General features: G+C 52.8%; 1 protein-coding gene across 2 annotated transcripts in view; it reads left to right on the forward strand.

The window, feature by feature from the left end:
• Window positions 1-14,020, forward strand: part of CDH4 (cadherin 4) — a 646,269-nt gene that overhangs the window by 561,812 nt on the left and 70,437 nt on the right. For both annotated transcript variants that reach the window (XM_077116937.1, XM_077116946.1), the window contains one exon: window positions 3,424-3,596. In XM_077116937.1, coding sequence (XP_076973052.1) covers window positions 3,424-3,596 — 173 coding nt within the window. The remainder of the gene's footprint in view (window positions 1-3,423; window positions 3,597-14,020) is intronic.

Below are 14,020 nucleotides of genomic sequence, written 5' to 3' on the forward strand. Positions count from 1 at the left end.
ATAAAGTATGGTAGTAAAGGCATGCCAGTATACTTAGGCTGGATTGTATGACGTGAGAATAAAACTGTTAAAAAGTGAACAGAGAGAAACAAGTGCTAGAGAAAATGTGGAGAAAAAGATGTACCTGTTTGCTGTCAACAGGAAAACTGAGAGGTGCAGCCACTTGGAGGGCAGAGTGGTGGCTCCACAGGAGGCTAGAGGTGGGGTTTTCCATATGATCCTGAAACCCTGTTGCACAGTACATACCTGGAGGAGCTGAGTGTGGGGACAGGAATGGACATTTGCACACTGGTGTTTCTGGCGCAGTGTTCATGATTCACAATGGATGGAGGTGGCCTAAGGGTACAATGACTGAGGAATGGAAGGGGGAACTGCAGTGTATACATATGGTGTATACATACAATGTACTACTGAGCAGCCACAAGAAGGAATAAAGTCGTGAAGCATGCAACTAGGTGAATGAACCTTAACAGCTGTATGTTGAATGAAATGTCAAGAACAAAAAGACAAATATTATCATGCCTCAATCATAGGGACTAAGTATAATATAAAAATTCATTAAACTAAAGTTGAAAGCATGGGACATCAGGTTGGGGCATATTGTAAATGGTCTGAGATTGTAAGCTCTTACAGCAGTCACATATATTCAGGAGATGTAACTGTTAGTTCTAAATTCTCAGATACTGAGCTGTTTGTATATAACATGGTCAGAAATTTTGGGTATTTATGTGACACCTGAGGCTCTGAGTTAGAGCTCTGAAGCTGTGAAAGTGTGCAGTACCCCATACAGGAACTATTTAAAGTTGAAAAAGTGATCAGACATTGAGTAGAAATACGAATGAAGCTGATCTGGACAGGACTAAGATGTATCAAAAGACTGGGTAAAGGATGATATCATCCATATTTTATAATTATTATTATTATTATTTGGCATGGGCAGGCTCCAGGAATCGAACCCAGGTCTCCAGCATGGCAGATAGGAATTCTGCCACTGAGCTACCATTGCACTGCCAAATGTCATCCATATTTTAAAACTTCAAATTCTGTGTGAGACTAAAGGAATAAATTTTTATTTGATACAGAATTTATATTTTGGCTAGTGTATATTCTATTTTACCTTGTATGGTCAGTTTAGTTGAACACCATAGATACATGGAATCTTGAATAGGGCATGAGACTTTGTTGGTTTGTCCCAGATTAGTGTGATGCCCCAATAAATCCCAGAGTGATTCAGACAGTGAATAAAGTATTTGCAAAGTCCTCTTGGGGAAATGAGGAGAAGGGGGAAATATTCAACTTCCCCATTTGGAGAATTTCTGATATTCTCACAAGTAGTGGGGCAACCAAATCAATAGGCCAAGCCCTCGATATTGGGCTTCACCCCTATGAAACTTATTCCAGCAAAGGATAGGCTAAGCCTACTTAAAATTAGGCCTAAGAGTCACCCCCAGAGAACCTCTTTTGTTGCTCATATGTGGCCTCTCTCTCTCTCTAAATTGACACACAAGTGAAATCTCTGCCCTACCCCCCCTCCCCAAGTACGTGGGAGATGATTCCCAGGCATATAAATCTCCCTGGCAATATGGAACAGAAGTCCTGGGATGAGCCAGGACTTGTCATCAGGGGATTGAGAAAAACTTCTCAACCAAAAGGGGGAAGAGAGAAATGAGACAAAATAAAGTGTCAGTTGCTGAGAGATTTCAAACAGAATCAAGAGGTTATCCTGGAGATTATTCTTACACATTATATAGATATCCCCTTTTTAGTTTATGGTGTACTGGAGTGGCTGGAAGGAACTACCTGAAACTATGGAGCTGTGTTCACATAGCTGCGTTCCATAGCCATGTTTCTTGAAGATGACTGTATAATGATATAGCTTTTGCACTGTGACTGTGTGATTGTGAAAACCTTGCATCTGATGCTCCTTTTATCTACGGTATGGACAGATGAGTAAAAAATAAGGATAAAAAGTAAACAAATAGGGCAGGCCATGGTGGCTCAGCAGGCAGAGTTCTTGCCTGCCATGCCGGAGACCCAGGTTCGAGTCCTAGTGTATGCCCATGCAAAATAAAATAAAATAAACAAATAATGGGAATAAAGATTAAAGTAAATTGAGTAGAAAAAAACTGAGTGGTAGTGGTCAATGAGAGGGAGGAATAAGGGATATGGTATGTATGAGTTTTTCTTTTTTCTTTTTTATTCTTTTTTCTGGAGTGATGCAAATGTTCAAAGAAATAATCATGGTGATGAATACTCAACTATGTGATGATATTGTGAGCCATTGATGTACACCATACTGGAATGCTTGTCAAGAATGTTTGTTTGTTAAGGTTTGACAATAAAAATATTAAAAAAAAAAAAAAAAAAAAAAAGAGGCAGTGACGATGATGGGGGCCCGAGAGGGACAAGCCGGGCATCCATAGGAGCATGCAGGCCCCTGCAGCCCTAGTGGGTGAAGGTTCCTGTAAAACCCAGCCAGGGCCGCCTCTCCTCAGAGTGAGGGCAGCAGACAGGGCGCGGCCATGCCTTCTGCCATGGGCGTGTTTGGGCTTCCCCCCGCCCTCCTTCTCTGTGTACCCCACTGTCCCCCCATCATGCCCTTTTCACAAGCACAGGGCGCCCCTCTGCCAGCCCAGCACACAGGCCCTCCCACTCGATACGCACTCATTTCAGATGCACGTGCTGGCTTGTGAAAAGGGCATGGTGGGGGGACCATGGGGCTGGGGCAGCAGGGTGCGCTGTGGAAAGCTGGCGGCTTCTCCAGGGACCTTCCCTGCTCTGCTGTGTAGGGGTGGGTTGAGCCTGGTTTTCCTTACTTGGCTGGGCCTGGCCTTATGAAGATCAGCAGGGGTGAGGAAGCCTCAGCCAGGCCACAGTCCACTGGCCAGGACAGAGGCTGCAAGGGCTTGTTTGTTTTTGCTATTGTTAAGCAGTTGAAAAACCCCACAAGTCATATTCTTGAGATGTACCCATATACTTATCCTTTATAGATCATTGCTTTACATATGTTATAAATAAATAAATGAGCAATATGTATGTAGCTAGATCCATATTCCCTCATAGCTCCTCGCTCATTTCTGCATTTCTGAGCCATCCGCTGGGGTCATTTTCCTTCTGTCTGAAGCCTACGCACCTGTGATAGATGAGTTCTGTCTTGTTTGTGTAAATATGTCTGCATTTTATTTTTGGAGAGATTTTTCACTGAAAACTCATTGTGCATTGTTCGTTACTTTCTTCCCACCCATGGAAGATGTCCTCATACTGACTTCAGCAGTGTGGGCAGGGCCTAATGGGGGACAGCAGTTGTAGGGTGCCTGGGCCACTGAGCACTCCTTGATGGACTGGTGATGTCTACCCTAGGCTTGGGGGGTGGGAGCAGACAGCACAGCATGCAGAGGCTCCAGTGGTGCCCTGTCCCTCCAGGCACTTATGTGATGACGGTGACGGCCAACGACGCTGATGACAGCACCACGGCCAACGGGATGGTGCGGTACCGCATCCTGACGCAGAGCCCGCAGAGCCCTTCCCAGAACATGTTCACCATCAACAGCGAGACGGGCGACATAGTCACAGTGGCAGCAGGCCTGGACCGAGAGGTAAGGGGCGGGGACACAAGGCAGGCGGGCGGGTGCCCTGCCTGGCTATGCAGGAAGGGCTCGCTTCAGCCCTGGCTGGGTTTCCCCCAAGCCCGTGGCCCCACAGGACATGGGTGCCTGGGGGGGTGCCCCTCAGAGACTCCAGTGAGCAGGCCGCAGGCACTGGTGCCCTGCCAGAGGCTGGGGGGAAAGACTCAGCCAAGCAGGTTCTCAAGCACTGCCCTCCACCACTCTGGCTAATTCCCTAAGCAGTTGCCTGGGGGAGGCTCCACCTCAGGCCCCTGCTGAGATGTGTGGGAGGCAAGATGTCTGGGCTCCAGAGAGCAGGGACAGGCCTCAGGAGTCTCCAATGGGCCCTGCGGCCCTCCCAGCCTTGGAGCTGTGCACAGCCTCCCCCCACCCCGTCCCACCAGAAATCCGAGCTCACAGGACTGGCCCTGGCATCTGTGTGGGGCCCCAACCTCGTGCATGTCCCTCTCCTAGGAAGCAGGGCCCGTTCCACTGGGGCCAGTGATGTTTGCAGCTGAACCTACTGACCACTCACCTGGGCCAGGCCATGACCCCTGCCTCTCTGGCCCCTCGCTGTGGCCTCCTGAGGCCACACCCGTGTCACGCCCATGCCATCCATCCTGTGCTGGCCTTGTCTGCCCATCCTCAGTGCTGCTGCCACTGGGAGACCTGTTCCCCAAGGACAGAGGAGCCCCATGTTTGGGCATGTCGCTCCAGAGGGTTCCCCACCCATCCCTGGCTGCAGCCCCAGGCCATGCCTCTGGCCCCCACGGCCCCAGGCAGGCGATGTCCTGACTTCTCCCACCCATCTGGCAGCCTCTTTGCTCGGCCACTGCAATGGACAGCTCAGCCACTGCAATGGATTGTAGTCTGCAATTTCCAGACACAATCCCCCAGGAGGTGTTCAGCTCCCAGGAAAGAGAGAGCCGCCGCAGTGCTGAGAGCAAACGGTGGTGGCTGCACAGGGGGCTGGTTTGTGGGGCCACAGTGGCTGCCTCCTGATGGCTTGTGCTGTCTTGGGGGCCCTGAGCTTCTTGTCCTGAGGGCATCTTGACCTCGGCCTGCAGTCTATGGGGACCCCATGGTGAGCCAGAGCTGCCGGATCCAGTCGTGGCCTTGGGTGAACTGTCACTGCGCAGAACCAAAGCCATTAAGATGGAGGTGGGTCTACCCTCCTCAGGTCCCCTCCCCCCTTCTGGTGACCCTGGCAGAGTGGAGAGCCGAGGGGACACCGGATGCCTTGAGTGTCAGTCTGAGACTCTGAGAGCCTCTACTGAGAAGCGCCTAGTTCTCGCCCCATCGCCTTGCAAGGAAGCTGAACTCCACTTCTCCCATAGAGAGCACAGTAGCCGCTGCTACCAGGAACTTCAGCCTAATGTCCAGAATTGAGGCTGACCCCTGGAAGAACAGCCCTGAATGGGAGCAAATGCAGCTGTGGACAGAGGCACAGGGCTAGGTGTGGGGGTGTGGAGCCAGGTGCGATGGGCTCCTTCCCTCCATCTGACTCCAGTTGGGGAGGGGGTCGGACACTGAAACGGATATTTTGTGGTGGGTTATTGGCAAGCGCAAAGTGTCATTGGGGGCAAGTGAGATGAGCACTAACTGTGGAGAAATCAGGGCAGGCTTCCAGGAGGAGGTGGCCCTCTGAGCTTTGGGGCCGGATCAGATTTTTCTGTGCTTTAGGACTAATGACCAGCTCCCATTTTTCCTGAAAGTTGCACCTCACCCATCTAACTTGTCTGGAGAATCACTGATAGCACTCAGCTGATTCATTTGTTCCTTTATTTGATCAAAAACTTTGACGACCTACTATGTGCCTCAGGCACTCAGGAGATGGGAGTGGGCAGGGCAGGCCACATGAGGAGCTGACTTTGGGGGAGGACCAGACAAGGAAGAGTTCACCAAGCAAATAGATACTTTCAGCAAGTGGCACATACTGTCAAAAAAATAAGACAGAACCATGAGCCATGGAGACCTGGGGTGAGGGTAGTCCAGGAAGCCTCTCAAGGCCCTTCCCACCCTGTCCCTGTCCCTGGGAACGCCACTGAACTTGATTTCTGGGGCAGCCGTAACAAATCACCACCACTTGGGCAGCGTAAACAGCAGAGATTGGCACCCTCACAGTTCTGGGGGCTGTAAGTCCAAGCCCCGCACTGGCCAGGCCATGCTCACTCTAGCAGATAAGGAAAGAGGTACTGGCCTCTTCCAGCTTCTGGGGTCTCCAGCTCTTCTGGGCTTGTGGCTGCGGCCCTCCTATTTCTGCCTCCGTCTCCACGTGGCCGCCTTCTTTCCTAGGTATCCATGTGTCTGCTTTCTTTCCTAGGTATCCATGTGTCCCTCCTCTTCCTATAAGGACACACATGGTTGGGCTTTAGGCCTCCCAATCCCAGATGGACTCATCTCAATCCTTAACTGATTTCCAAATACGGCTACCTGCTGAGCTTTGGGGTGGACGTGGACTGGGGAGGGAATTAGCCCATTACAGGTTAGCAGCGCTTTTCTTGGAGTTCCTGTCATACTGGGGTGTCCTTCAAGAAAAGGATGAGAGGGAGGCGGCCATCAAGAGCTGGCACCGAGCTGCCTGGGGCACAGCCACCCACAGGGGTGGTCATTTCACCCTACATTAATGAGTACTGAGTGGAACTAAACATCCTGAGCCTCTCAGGCCAGCCACGCCACAACCACTCAGTGACCACATGTGGCTGGGGTTCCCACACTGGACATGCAAATGGGCGCCTCTCCATCCCTGTGCAGAATCTGCAGAACTCCACTCGAGGGGTACCATGGGGAACAGCAGAGAGAACAGCTGGGCCAAGACCAGGAGGCAGTCCAGAGAGATATGGGGGGGCTAAAGCGGGGGTGTGTGGGCAGTAGTTGGCCGTAACCCAGGAGGGCATGGCCTGGGTGCAAGGACTCTGAATCTCTAAGAGCAAAGCCTGTGTCCTCACAGGTGACCTCAGGCAATGTGGCTTTGGGGCTGGGGGCTGGGGAGTTGTGTCATCGCCATCCTGGGACCCTTACCTAGAGAGACAAGTGTCATCAGTCCAGGACAGGCCATGAGCAGGGTCACTCAGCGGGATGGAGCAGGCACAGGCTGACCCGAGGCATGGAAGTTGGCATCGGCGTCCCATGGGAATGTAAATTCACCAGTGAGTGCCACCCTCTGGCTCCGTCCTGTCCCCTGAGCTGACTGATGGCCCCTGGGAGGTAAAGGTCACTGTTCTGCTCTTCCAACAGCCTCTTTAAAAGGATGAGCTTAGCCCTGGCTTGGTACCAAGGTCCCGCAGTCAAGGAGGAGCCCCGCCCTGGGACAAAGACTCCTGTGTTTCTGGGGTGAAGGGGAGATCAGAGAGCCGTGGCGGGCAGGACAGAGACTGGGCAAGTGGGGGATGTCCTAGCTGCCCCAAGCTAGTTCTCACCCAGCATTCCATGAAGTTCACTCCGCTCAGTGCAACCACCTCCTGCCCCCTTGTCTTCCACTGTCCCCTATACCCTTCTCTCTTCAGAACTGCCCTCCAGCCCCTCAGTGGCCACCCACAGGCCCCCAGCCGCAGCAGAGCCACGCTGCCCTCAGCCACCTGAAAGAGCGCTTCTGTTTGGTGTCTGTGGAGTATGAACTTCAGGGCGTCTTCAGGGCCCCTCGTCCCCAGCAAGAAAGTGCAGGTCCAGAGAAGGCTGTGCAGGAGGAGGAGGGGGCAGCTGGGGCCTGAGCATATGGGGCTCCTGCCTGTCAGTGGCACCTCTGTCTCCCCAAGTGCTTCCTGCATTTGGGGCAGGAGGGCGTGCTCCGGTGTCTTTATTTATGAATAAAAAGGTAGGTGGAGGGGGTGGGGAACGTAGTCTACCACCCAGAACCACACGAGGATAGTAATTGCTGACACTGGTTGTCATTGTCTGCTGTTCGTTTTCCGTCCTTTTAACAGACAATTATGGGGCACCCCTGTGAACAGGGCCCATCCTGGATTCTGGGGTATGCCTGGGACCCCCACAGAAGTTCACCATTTACCAGGCACTGCACTCGGGGAATTATCACACTCAGTCCTCCCGCGGCCCTGAGAGCACATTCACTGCCACTGCCCCATGCTGGTGGCTGCCCTAAGTCACAGAGCCATGGGGAAGCCTGAGCTCGGCTCCTGGGCTGGGGTTGGCGCTTGGGGTGAACAGAGCCAGGAGGCCTGAGGAGTGGGTGCAGCTCAGCCGGGCCTCGGGGGTGTGTGGAGCCTGAAGGCCAGTGGGCTGCATTCAGCGCAAAGCTGCAGTGGGCGGCTCGAAACAGGCCCCCAGGGACAGACCAGCAGCTGTACTCCACCCCTGCCACTGCCACCTGCGACGTCCGGTTACACATGAACCTCAGCTAGGTGGCAAATAGTCTCCAGTATAAGTGTATCCCAAATATCGTGCGGGACATACTGCTGCTAAAGCAGCACTAGCTGTGCCTGAAATTCTTGTTGAACTGGGTGTCCCATGTGGGTATTTGCTAAACTGGCCTCCTCGCCCTGAGGGTCCTGTGGCCCATGGGGAACTGTGTCCTCAGGGTGGGGGCAGCTCAGCCACCCTGAACGGTTGCCGGTCCCGCCGTGGCACGTCTTGAAGGAGCATGGCCCCTGCTCACCTCCCCTGCATCCCAGGGTGCCTTGATGACACCTGCAGCAGATGAAGATGGAGTGATGCTGATGGTGACAAGCCTCAGAGAGCCGGCCCTGCAGACACAGGTGCCACAGCCCTCCCGCCATCCGGCCGCCTGCCCCGGCACCTCCCACCCCACCATCTGCCAAAAGCACCTGGTTTTTCTATCTGGAGGAGAGTGACCTTCCCAGAAAACTCCTGCTCAGAAGACTTGGGCTTGTCACGGAGGACTCACTTCATTAACCCCCACAAACGCATCTTCATCAGGACACACCCTTTCCTCCCCGCAGCACCCTCCCCGTGTCCAGGGCCCATGAAGCCATGGGAGCACCTTCAGCAGGGAGGGGTGGCTCAGCCAGACACACAGGAGAACGGGAAGGGATGGTGGAGGCAAGGGCGGAGGATGGGCTTGCACAGGGCTGGCCGAAGAGGGGGTCCAGGACCCTCCACCCACTGCCCAGGCCTTCATCAACTACCCCAAGCCCTTCCGCCCATGCCCAAGACCCTCCACCCACTGCACCAAGACCCTGTACCCACCACCCAAGACCCTTCACCCTCTGCTGAAGCTTCCACCCACCACCTCAAGACCTACACCCACCATCCCAAGACCCTCCTCCCACTGCCCCAAGAACATCCAACCCAGCTCTCAAGGACCCTCTTCTGACCCTCAGTCATGCCTCACCCTTAATTAAACCCTTTGTACTCTCTTCTCTCTTGGAAAAAATGCCTATTCTGCCCTGCCATCTACCTGCCCACTCCCTGCCCTCTCTGTTCCTTGCATATACCAGTGCACTCCAGCTACAGGGCTGCTGCTGCCCTTGCCCTACCTCTTGGCCTTCACAGGGCCATTTCCTTACTCCCCAGGTTTCAACCCAAAGGTTACCTCCTCAGAGAGACCCTCCCATGCCCCCCAGAGGAACCCCAAGTCCTCCAAAGTTACTTGCTGCCACTCCCCTGCCTCAGTTCCTGTGCAAACCTTCCTCTTGTCCCTCAGTGTCCCTTCTGTTGACTCATTTGCTTGTTCTCTGAACCATGGTTTCACTTTTCCCAATCCTGGGACAGTTTTTCAGCTTTTCCACCAACAACTACCTTAGCTTCCCAGGCCGCTGGAACAAAATACCATGCACAGTTGGCTCAGCCGGAAACCTCAGGTCCCCGTCCCGAAGGCCACAGGCCTGGATGAGGTGTGGGCAGGGCTCTGGGGTCCGGCAGTCCAAGGGTGGGCTGGCCTGTGGCATCACTTGGCACCCAGCATGCGCTTTCTCCATGTCCCACGTCCTCACTCATAAGCACCCCAGCCATATTGGCTTAAGGGCCACCCCTAACCCCTGTGCCACATCCTAACCAAGAACATCTTCCCAGACACTGTTTATAAACACATCTACACTCACAGGTCCCAGGTCACACTGGAACATGTCTTTTGTGGGGGATACAAATCAATCCTCCAGGCCCCAAAAATCCAGGTCCTTCAGCATGGAAAATGCATTCTTCCCATCCCAAAAGCCTATGCCGTTTCGCTGATAGCTAAGTCCACGTCCCTCCTCAGTTAGGAGCGTGGGCCACCCCAGAGCAAAATCCCCCTCCACCGTGGTCCTGTGGACCCTGGAGAACATTGTCTGCTTGCAGGATATGGTGCTGGGACATTCCCCTTCCAGAAGGCAGAAATTGGAAGGAAGAAGGGGGCCACTGCTTCCCTCCCGGCAAACCTGAAGCCCAGCAGGGGAAATTCCACTAGATCTCAAGACTTAAGTTGCTGCGTCTTCCTCAGGGCCTGCTGGAGCTGACCCACCGGAGGCTGGAGGGCAGCTATGTCTCTTTGCCACCGACACCTCTGGCACCACTGGAGACCCACTGGACCCCATGGCCCAGGGCTCTGGGCCACAGATGGACCAGCAGGTGCTTTCAAGTCAGTCTTCGCCCCATGTTTCCACAAAGACCAAAGACGTTGCATGGCACCTGCTCAGACACCCCAGCCAGGTGGGCAAAGGAAGCAGGTCTGACTTTCCCAGGTTCTGTCTCTCTTTCTCAGGGTCTGTCCTGCCCCTTGGAGCCATGGGTGCCCCCTTCTGGGGCACTTGTCTCAGATGAGACCACCAGGCCTTTCACAGGCCCCTCACCAACTCCACCATTCTGGTTTCCCCTGGAGCCAATGGTTTCTGCATCTGCTGCAGGTCAAAGGAAACAGACATAAGCTGTCTGCACTGATTAGGCACAGCTAACAGGCCATGGTCTGCTGTTATGATCAGTGCTCTCCCGCCCACCCTTCTGCATTGCAAGGCAACGCTGGATCCAGGCAAGCAGGAGGAGCTCACCTGGGGAAGAGGGAGGAGGGAGGTGAGAGTCTGGACAGCAGGCCTAACAGGAGCAAGGAGGCTCCCTGGGGGCCCCTGCGTGCAAGGCCAACTCCCTGCCCCACTCTGTCCCTCACCCACTGGGCTTGTCCTTCTCTTGTCAGGCCTTTGGACCCACCAGGCTCTACTCTGCCCAGGTCTTTGCCACACCAGTGTCTTCTGACCTTTGCATTCACATCTCCTCTGCAGAGAGACGGTCCTGGGCCCCCTGAGCAGGCCCACCTGTCATCGCACTTCTCTCATGGAACACTGGGTCCTTCTGACCCTGGCCACAGGGGCCACTGGGTTTCTTTATTGTGTATTTCTCTCTCTTGACCGTAACCTCCATGAGGGTGAGGACTGGGTCTGTTCCATCCCCATTGACTGCCCAGTGCCCAGCTCTTTGGAGGCCCTGACTCATGCTAAAAGGTTGACTAGATGGAGAAAAGGAGGGCAGGAGTAGCAGACACAGTACCAGGGCCAAATGAGAAATGCAGCAATGCTATTGTGCCACCTCTGTCCCCCACCCCCCCACCCCTGAGCTGTGGCCTAGCCCAGCCCATCTCTACCTGGTCTTGGATTGACCAGGCCATGGGTCTCTGTGATCCCATCTGGTCTCTCTACATCATGAGTCTACTGCTAGTTCCCCAAACTGTAACTCAGTGAGGTCAGGTGTTGGGTGTGACTTTTTCATTTCATACCTGCTAAGTTCTGTGATCTAGGACTCCTAACTCCTCAGTGCCTTTGTTACTGGTCTGCTGCAGTCTATGGATGATCAGATCAACCACTTTATACTAAAATGTGAATGATTGATAGTTCATCATTGGCAGTTTCCTTCCCACTGGCACCTGCATTTTATCAGCGAGTAGAGCCTAAAGCTATAAAAGGAACACCCCAAGGATGAATGTGAAACACCCACCAGCTCTTAGGAGAGCCTCTTCCCTTGGAGAGCTTATCTCAGACATGAGGTCCCCATCATGCTTGTGGTGTCTACAGGGGCCTTGGATAAGATGGTGTCCATGTGACAGAGGAGGGGACTGGGACCAGATGGGGGAGGATTTCCCCGAGGCCTGGGCATGAGGTGTGAACAAGGTTGAGACCCAGGTCCTCACCCCTCCTCCTTGCCCTGAGCGCCTCCCAGCACATGCACCAGCAGGACATTCCTCTTGCCAGAAATAATCCTGACAGCCTGTGTCTGTGCAGCCCGGGATGGGAAAAGGATTGCTAGGTCTGGGCTATTTTTTGGATTTATATTTTAGGAAAGAGTAAATTTTATTTTCCAGGCCAAAGGAAAAAAATACACATACACACACACACACACATATCTGTGGATTCCCCTTCATAGCTGAAATATTTAAGGCCCCAAAAGCAGTCAGTGTGGGGTGCAAGCTCTGAGTGTAGGGCCCTGGCAGGGGGCTGCGGAGTCCTTGGGTTCACCTGGCTTACCTGGTGCATATCCCCAGGGCAGCAGCATCTCAGCCAGGACATGGAGCCATTTGGCACCTACTGCCTGGGCAGATTGCATGAGAGTCAAGGACACTAGCCGAATGGCCTGAGGCTCGAGAACAGACTTCAGAGGTTGAAGAAGGAAGGGTTGGGCAGTAAGGAGGGTGATTGAGGAGACCCGGAAAGAAACTGAGGAGAACAGGTGAAGAAGGGCAGCCGTGGGCCTGGCATGCTGTGCCATGTGGCGTGGAGAGAGGCGTTGCCCAAGGAGGGGCCTGGTAGATGCCAGGGCCCTTCAGGAGCCACAGGTCCAGGCAGAGAAGCAGCTCAGCCTCAATGCAGCTGCAGGAGGGGTCTGCCCTGTTCCACCCAAAAAAACAGCCCCCCAGGGTGCCACACCCTGACCCCTGGATTGGTGGCCATATGACATGGCCTGGCACAGGGGACTTTCCATTGGCCATTTAGGAAGATTGTCTAGCTCTCTGGGCCTAACACCAACAAGCCCCAAAGAGCAGAGAGCTTGTACTCCTTGGGGACAGAGGTGAGAGGAGGAGTCGAGAGATTCGAGGTGTGGGAGGGGTCAACGTGCCGTTGCTGCAGGGGCCACATGGACAGCCTGAGAAGGAATGCAGGGAGCCCCTGGGAGCAAAGACCACCCCCCAGGGACAGACAGCAGGGAGCAGAACCTCAGTCCTACAGCTGTAAGGAACCAAATCCATCCAACGCCGCAAGAACTTGGATGCAGCTTCTCCCCCAGATCCTGGCTTCCTCTGGAATGGCTGACGGCTTCCATGTTTGCTTAAATCCTCACATGGGGCACTATACGCTGGTGGCTCACTTTCTGGAAGCCCAGAATTTTCCAGACCATCAATTTCTGTTTTTTGTGCAGTTTGGTTCTCAACTTATCTCTTTCCTCTTGCATTTTACGGTAAGATTCATGGAGCAGCCAGACTGCATTTTCCACATTTAGTTTGGAAATTTCTTCTGCTAAATATCCAAGTTCATCACTCTCAAATTCTGCCTTCCATCAACAAAAAAACCTTCCTTCCATTTTCAACAGTACATTCATCATTTCTGTTTAAAGCCTATCAGAAGCATCCTTAGACTCACATTTATAACATCCTCTTCAAAACATGCCAGGCATTCTCTATCAAATCCTCACAACTCTTCCAGATTCTTCCCCTTATCCATTTAAAAAGCTGTCCCAATTTTGGTGTTTGCAAACTTCAGCAGCACCCCACTTCTCTAGTACCAAAATCTGTTTCATTTGCAAGCTGCCAGAATGTAATATACCAGAAGTAGTATGGCTTTTAAAAAAGTTACAAGCTTACAACCAGTTCTAAGTCTATAAAAATGTCCAAACTATGGCATCCAAGTAAAGATACCTTAATCCAAGAAAAGCTGATTCTGTCCAGAACACCTATCAGCTGGGAAGTCACGTGGCTGGTATCTGCTGGTCCCTTGCTCCTGGACTCTGTTGCTTTCAGCCTCTGTTCCTGTGGCTGTGTCCAGCCTCACTTTGCTTCTTCATGGCTGACTTTCATCTCTTCATTTCCCTTGCCTTTCTCCAGGTTCTTTCTTGCTTACCATCTCATGGCTATATCCGCTGGGCTCCAAACATCTCCAAACATGCGTGTTTCTGTTCTCCAAGTGTTGGCATCAGTGTCAGCTCTGCTCTGAAGTTTCTGTTGGCTCTGTCATTTCTCTTGACTCTGACTTTCTCTAAAATGTTTTCCCTCATAAAGGATTCCAGTAAACTAATCAAGACCCACCTGGAATGGGTGGAGTCACATCTCCATCTAATCAAAAGGTCACACCCACAGTTGTGTGTGCCAAATCTCCATGGAAATATACTATTCAAAAGTTTCCAGCCTGCACTGTTGAATTAGCATGGAAAGAAATAGGTGCTCCCACAAGATTGGATCAGAAACAAAACATGGCTTGTCTGGGGTACATGATACTTTTAACTGGCACACACACCCCCATCCCCCAGGTTGAGTACCCTGCCTCTCC

Source organism: Tamandua tetradactyla, chromosome 1, assembly GCF_023851605.1.
Source record: "Tamandua tetradactyla isolate mTamTet1 chromosome 1, mTamTet1.pri, whole genome shotgun sequence".
In the NCBI taxonomy this organism is placed as follows: Eukaryota; Metazoa; Chordata; class Mammalia; order Pilosa; family Myrmecophagidae; genus Tamandua; species Tamandua tetradactyla.